The sequence below is a fragment of the Lactuca virosa genome, chromosome 9 (assembly GCF_052849685.1).
Source record: "Lactuca virosa cultivar CGN04683 chromosome 9, Lactuca_virosa_CGN04683_v6, whole genome shotgun sequence".
NCBI classification, from domain to species: Eukaryota; Viridiplantae; Streptophyta; class Magnoliopsida; order Asterales; family Asteraceae; genus Lactuca; species Lactuca virosa.
This window is the reverse complement of record NC_136434.1, coordinates 212,495,055-212,502,680: the sequence shown is the minus strand read 5'-3', so window position 1 is coordinate 212,502,680 and position 7,626 is coordinate 212,495,055. Positions and strand designations below refer to the sequence as shown.

Here is a 7,626-nt window from a genome sequence, read left to right as displayed (position 1 = left end):
TAATAATTAGTAATTAGATCATAATTGATAGTATAATTAGTTAATTCTTTATAGTTCATTGCACTATCATTTATTCACCATAGGAAATAGGGATTAATTTAAGTGGAAATACTTCAAAAATCATTATCTTTAGTTTATTATGTTTCCTAGTTCGAATTGATTGTTTAAGCTTCAAATAAACACCCCTCCCCCACCCACCCACTCCTCTTTTTATAAAAAAAAAAATTTACAAAGTTCAGAATATAGCGTTAAACTTAAAGTTTATATATATATATATATATATATATATATATATATATATATATATATATATATATATATATATATATATATATATATATATATATATATATATATCAACTTTATATCTAATCTAATATAATCCTAATGATTCATTGATAGCATTTTCCCCCTTCTATGATACAACAATTATCTTTTCATCGAAAAGTTATTTTATAATGAGAAATAAAAACACAATGGATAGAAATGCAAAACATGATGCATACTTACATTTGTCACAATTATTAAATCATGGAGTAAAGAATAAAAACTCCCAAAATGTGAAGTTATGTGGCTTCATGTGACATGCGATGTTTGGTTTTAAGCTTAATGACTAATTTCGTGGCTTGATTTCAAATAGAAAGGACAAACTTTTAAGACTCTGCTTTTAATTATTGAACTATGTAAGATTAATTTTTAGTGTTTGTAAATATTTTAGAATTTACATGTTTAGACAGAAAGACCAAATTACAAAAAAAAAATGATGGGATCAGATCATTATATACATTATATAATCTTATGATCTACATACAAACCTACATTCTTATATCAAACTTTACTATAAAACTGGTCATTTTTGGCTTGATAGTTACAATCCAACAATCAAGATATCAATCATAACACCAATACAATGACTACGATATTATTTATTTCATTTTTAAATTAAGACTATTAAATAAAAAAAACAAATTTAATAAGCTTTGTTATAAAATTTTAAAAAAATAATAAAAAAAATCCACTTTTCATTTAAAAGTCTTGAATACACAATAAACAGAACTTATTCTCTACAACTTTATCAAATATCTCAAGGGTGCATTAAGAGAATGCGTACTTCACAACACTAAACAAAGGTTCCCATGGTGAATATCACAACAAATATTCTTTCCTTCTTCCCATTTTTTCTTTCTAAACAATGTCACTCCATCTGAATTCTTAACTTTCTTCCATATTTCTTTACACACTATTCCAAAAATCCAACATTTACACAAAACCCAAAAATCCCTATTCCAAACATCAACTCAAATGGGTATCTTTCTAAGCAAAAACCAAAACCTCCCACCACAACTACCACCACCATCATCGTCGGAGCTCCACCACCGGCAAGATTCAATCCTAGGCAAACCATACAAAAACCTCACAGATGATTACAAAATTGGTAAAGAATTGGGAAGAGGCAAATTTGCAGTGACAAGCATCTGTAAAGAAAAGTCAACGGGTAAGAAATACGCATGCAAGTCAATTCCAAAGAGGAGACTTGTTACAGAAAGCGAGAAGCAACATTTGAAGAGAGAGGTTAGGATTATGGAGCATTTAAGTGGTCAAAAGAATGTTGTGGAATTGAAATGTACTTATGAAGATAATCGATCTGTGCATTTGATTATGGAGTATTGCGAAGGCGGAGAGCTTTATGATAAGATGAAAGCGAAGGGTAGATATAGTGAGAAAATTGCGGCTCAAATTATTAGTTCAATAATGAAAGTTGTTTATTCTTTGCATTTTATGGGTGTGATGCATAGAGATTTGAAGCCCGAGAATTTTTTGTTGTCAAAAAGAGGTGTTTTGGGGTTTCTTCCATGTTATGCTGATTATACCATGTTGAAAGCAATTGATTTTGGATTATCCGCGTACATCGAGGAAGGTATTTTTAATGTTTTTTTTCTTATTAAGGTATTGTATTTTGAAATAATATCCAACTATAGTATTATACATTTTTTTGTTATAAGGATATTATACTTTGAAAAATCTACCATGTAGCATAGAAATTGTTTTATATTTGGATGATATTGCTATAATGTGGTAGATATTTTCATGAATAATATTGTAATAGCAAGGAATAAAAGATGATGATATAACAAACAAATCAATGAAGTCATTATAGCATTTTACAATTAACTTTTTTTCTTATTAGGATATTATACTTCGAAAATCTACCAACTATAGTAGTGAAACCATTTTCTATTTGGTATACATTGTTGTAATTATAAGACATTGTACTTTGAAAAATCTACCACATTGTATGCATTATACTTTAATTTATTTTCTCATCATGATATTATACTTTGAAAAATCTACCAATTATAACGGTGTGAAAAATTATTTTATATTTGGATGCCAATATGCCATTGCTATAACTACATCGTGTTATTTATATACAACGTTGTAATAGGAAGAAATAAAAACAAGATCCCATAAAAAAACAACAATAAAAACACATTGCTATTTATCGTATTGAATCAATTTATGAATTCCCAATTAAAATGAAATATGCAACCTTTTTTCCAGGAAAACTTAACCAAGAGAAAGTTGGAACCGCATTCTACGTTGCCCCCGAGGTTTTGAGGCGTCAAGGATACGGAAAAGAAGTGGATATATGGAGCGCAGGGGTGATTCTATATATGTTACTCACCGGAGTGCCACCTTTTTATGGTGGTAAGAATAAGATTAAAAGATTCCTTATCTTTTTTTTAGCATTTAAATTACCTCTAAAAAAATTAACTCATCCAAAAAAATTTTATTTTTGTAGAAGATGAGAAAGAGATATTTCGCGCGGTAATGAAAGCAGATCCCGATATGGAGAACCACCCGTGGCCGTCGATTTCAAAGAACGCGAAAAAGTTGGTGAAGAAGATGCTCACAGTGGATCCAAAGAAACGCCCAACTGCTGCGGATGTTCTTAGTATGTTTCTAACATAACAAAATTAATTAGCAAATCCAAATAGAAGGAAGAGTGAAATTACTTATATAACCTTGGCGTAGCCTTGTTTATCATTAAAACACTATCTTTTGCAAGTTGATTATTTGATTTTGATTATTTTAACATTTAGATGATCAGTGGTTGGTGGACAATGGTGTAGCAACCAAAAATCCAATAGATGATGAGTTTCTTGTTAGGATGAAGAACTTTAGAGCTATGAACAAATTCCAAAGATTCGCACTCCAGGTATGGTTTAATATTCATGAAGGAATTTGATTCCTCCAATTTTGTAGATGATGTAATGGAATGAAAACCGTAATATATATAATCCCAATTCTATTTATGTGATCAATATTTTTTTTTCTAGAATTCATGATTGTGATTAAATTATAATTTTATTTTCTAGAAACAACTAAAACATATATATTTTATTACAGTTTGGACCAACTTTCAATTTCATATATAAATATAATAAAATATTGAAGTCAAGCATTTATTATGTTTTACTTTTTAGTTTTATTATTAAAAAAAAAAAAAAAAAAAAAAAAAAACTCGTTCAGCCTTATCTTTTCATTTATTTTAGGTTATTGCGGATATCATCCCACCAGACGAACAGGAGGGACTAAAAGCAATGTTTCATAATATAGACACAGACGAAGACAAAGTTATCACACGTGAAGAACTTGAGAAATCATTAGTTAGGGTCGGATCAAATCTTGGGTCTGAAGAAATCAAAATAATAGCCGAAGCTGTGAGAATCCTCCAAAAAAAAATCTTTATATAATTCATAAAATATAAAAAGTTAAAAATATTACACTTATTGTATTTGTAATTTTGTATTGTAGGCTGATGCAGATAGGAATGGATTGATCGACTACAATGAGTTTATCACAGCCATGATGAACTTTCGGAGAACTTATAAAGAGGAACACCTTCTTAAAGCTTTTCAGAAATTTGACAAGGATGATAACAAGTAAGCATGCATTTTATGGCAAATTAAAGAAATCAGAAAACCTTTTATATATATTTTTTTACCAGGTATATTTAATTTTATCGATTTCCATTTTCTAATTTTTGCAATTTTGGTCCAAAAACGAATCATAACAGAAACGGTACCAAAATCGTTACAAAAGCTCAAATGTGGACTAAAACTGCAAGAGAAATCATTTTTGGGACCACATGTGTAACTTACTCTTTTTCGGAATTCACCATTTTAACGTGATCATATAACAAGTCAAAAGGGTCATTTTGGAAAAATGTCTGTAACTTTTATTGTTTGATTGGGAAAAAAATTTACAAGTTCTAAACAACTTTCCAAATTAACCATTTAATTTAACCTGATTCAACAACTACATTACAGGTGAAATCTGATATAAGAAAATTACAATTACCAAATGAAACCTAATATAATATAAAGGTCAAATTGGTTAATTTGGAAAAACGTTTGAAACTTTTATGGCTTGATTGGAGAATGTATAAAAGTTACAAACATTTTTCCAAATTTACCATTTTGACCAGATCAAAATAGTTAATTTGGAAACTTATAGGCGAAACATAAACAAAACAGGTTAAAATGTTTGATTTGAAATGAAAAAAAAAGTATATGACTACGCTTTATGTTTTTGATTAAAAGACTAGTGATTAAACTACAAAATTGCCCAAAATATATTGGTTTTTTTTCTGTAATTTCCTCTGTTTTGTACATGTTTTTCTACAAATTTATATTTTGTGAGTTTTGGATCATGATGTGGAATTTATGGCAGTCGTATTTCAAAGGATGAACTAAAATCAATGTTGGAAGAATATAAAATGGGCGATGCAGACACCATTAATGATATAATATCAGAAATTCATGTGAATGCTGTAAGTTATTACTGTTTGAATAAAGTGTTGTCAGGGTATATGATGTTTAAAGAATATTTGAAAAAATGACGATTTTGACCCTAATAACAGGATGGTGAAATCAGCTATGAAGATTTCTGTAAAATGGTAAAAAGCTAAAAGATGATGTTGAGCAAATTACCGAGTTTATTTCAAGAACCGGGTAATCGGTTGAGATCCATTTCCACTTGATGAATTGTCCATTGCATATTCTCTAGTTTCTTAAAAATTACATGTTTTAACTTTTAACTCATTTAACATTTTATTTAATTAAATTCAGTAAAATTGTATCTTATAAATGAATAGTTAACCTACCTTCACTATTTCTTGATATTGCCTTGCGATTGTGTCAAAATGGGGGTTGATATTCTCGAAGCCGTGTTACCTACAAATCGATATAATTGTGTCAATTCACAAGGGCATTATCGTCTTTTGCACATAAAAAAGATCAAGAATGAGTCCCTGTTTGTCCCCACAGTAAGGATCATATGAAAATGATGCAAGAAACAACGTACAACTTTGTTGTATGCAAGTGAAGCTTCTTCAATGGCTTCGACAAGATATTTCCTGTAAAATTACGAAAATACCCCTGTTAAAATCACAAAGAGAAAACGATTTAAGAAAACACAATCTTACATTATCTTCCTGTGTATAAGTCTCAAGCAGGAGAATATGCTCCAAAACTCTGAACGAAACAAAATGAGGAGGGCATTTATGTCTTTTGAACAACACCTTCCTGTTGATGAATCTGTAGCACAAGATTGTTCACCATTTTACATTATTATATAGGATTCATGACATACAAATTATAATAGCAACAAACTATCTGAAATTTGCTTATTCAGTCACCAAAGTCTAATTGGCTATAATAATAGAGCCCTAATACAGCAAATTTGTGTGATATTACCTACATGGAAAATCTTAAATATTTTAATTTAACTAAATACATAATGTTAGTTTTGACTTAATTGAGATTAAAATTATTTCCGAAAATGATCTGTTCTTGAATGGAGACGATGTCTTCATCAATTCATTTCGGGTTTGTTTGGAAGAAATTATCCAGAATAACATCAACTATGTTCTTCATTAAAGTAAATATGCTTGTAAGTCAATAAACATATACATGAAAATGATATAAAAGATTATACATATGTCCTAAATTTGAATAATTTATCCTTAAACATCCACTACATCAGCAGAGGATCAAATGAATGCAACATATCATATAAAATGAACATTACAGTTCATGAATAGAAAAGTATTTGTCAACTTACCTGAAGGGTATTCTCGGTAATTTAACAATAAAGGGCAGTATGGTCATTGTGTACATAAGTTAGTCAGTTAGATTGTTTTTATACACAGGTATCTTGTATATATATGTGTAAACGGTTCTTTATTCAAGTTTATGAAAAACTGAATTCATCCGAATGTTTGTCTTTCTTTGTCTCTCAATCTAAAAGATAACAGTATTTAGGTTCATATTTGTGTGGTGCAAGGAGAGTGAAACTAACCCAAATCATCAATAAAAGCATCAGCCAACTTGTCACATTTAGCCTTTAAACGGATCTCAATCACATGAAGAAGTGGCATTTGGTATTCTCCCACATCCTACAACAATTGATCAACATTGTTTAAAACTATAAGCACCAATCAGGAACATACAAAAAAAAACTAAACAAAGAGCAACACACTTAACTTTTACTAATAAGGGGAAAAGAAAAAAGACATGGTCAACTTACCATAGGTAATGGTGCATGTTGGACCTGACTTTGCCACAAATAAGCAGGTGTTATTACCATGGCTTCCAAATAACGTAGTCTTTCTCTCGACATTTCCTCTAGCGCCTTAAACGTCAATCAACAGAGTAAAATAAACCAAAATCGAGAAATTGCATCGAACAATGAGAGTAGAATAGATCGTACAAGTTGGAGATCATTGTATAAAGATTTGGAGATGAGAGATCCATCGGGAGCTAAGCAGTGACGCTCCAATTGGTCGATCATGGGTTACATCTGCTGGAAGGTTTTTCCCGTACTGTTGCGCTGAAATTTCGAAAAATCATAATTTTCTCTCACGAAGTCAGATTTGGACGTTCTCTATGTGTACACTTTCGGTTTAACGACTACTACGACTTTTGTTTAGATTGCTTACGCTAATAAGCAACCTATCAAGAATCCACTTTTTACGATACGTTGATCCGTGTCGGTTAAATCGTGAAACTTCGAAGAAGCATGACTTCTTCATACGAAATCGGATTTAAGCATTTTATATATCTACGGAAATCGTATTGACGTTTCCTACACATTTATATCGATTATTTTTGCTATAAATTAATGTATTTCTACTTCGAATATTATAAACAACGGTTTATATTGAATCCTATAGAACCGTAAAAATGGGGTGTTACACAGCTGTTTGTTTCCAACAAAATCTGGGTATTTTTCGAATAAACATGTTACAGCTTACATTCAAAAAAACTTCAAACTCAAAAAGGATGATATGTTGGGTAATCCACCAATGAGATAGTTGTTTTGTAAAAACAGACAATTAAAATCGACCATCTACATGATAGTTTCTAGGATTGGTCTTGTGAAAGAATTATATGACAGATTAAGCATTTGTAATCTTTCCAGAAGTACCTAGGTAGGTTACCGGTAAGTCTATTATGTTGGAGCAGCAATTGAGCAGTTGGTGAAGTCAACATCTCTAATGCACCCAGTGTCTCTGCTGGGATTTGGCCTACAAGCCCCATTGCGGGAAGCATAATATGA

General features: G+C 30.4%; 1 protein-coding gene and 1 pseudogene across 1 annotated transcript; one reads left to right on the top strand and one right to left on the bottom strand.

The window, feature by feature from the left end:
• Positions 1 to 1,153: 1,153 nt before the first annotated feature.
• LOC145138011 (calcium-dependent protein kinase 19-like) lies at positions 1,154 to 5,158 on the top strand. Its single transcript, XM_079072152.1, has 8 exons — positions 1,154 to 1,918; positions 2,563 to 2,709; positions 2,804 to 2,956; positions 3,105 to 3,220; positions 3,558 to 3,725; positions 3,820 to 3,947; positions 4,738 to 4,837; positions 4,928 to 5,158. Exons 1-8 carry the CDS (start codon positions 1,303 to 1,305, stop codon positions 4,973 to 4,975), a joined length of 1,476 nt encoding a protein of 491 aa, XP_078928278.1. The 5' UTR covers positions 1,154 to 1,302; the 3' UTR covers positions 4,976 to 5,158.
• Positions 5,008 to 7,607, bottom strand: LOC145140258 (AUGMIN subunit 4-like; annotated as a pseudogene).
• Between the last annotated feature and the right edge of the window lie 19 nt (positions 7,608 to 7,626).

Excerpts from the sequence above, each read along its gene's own strand:
- LOC145138011 (XM_079072152.1), top strand. The coding sequence starts at position 1,303 with ATGGGTATCTTTCTAAGCAAAAACCAAAACCTCCCACCACAACTACCA. Across the intron at positions 1,919-2,562 it reads ATCCGCGTACATCGAGGAAG|GAAAACTTAACCAAGAGAAA; the intron begins GTATTTTTAATG and ends CCTTTTTTCCAG. Across the intron at positions 3,726-3,819 it reads TCAAAATAATAGCCGAAGCT|GCTGATGCAGATAGGAATGG; the intron begins GTGAGAATCCTC and ends TTTGTATTGTAG.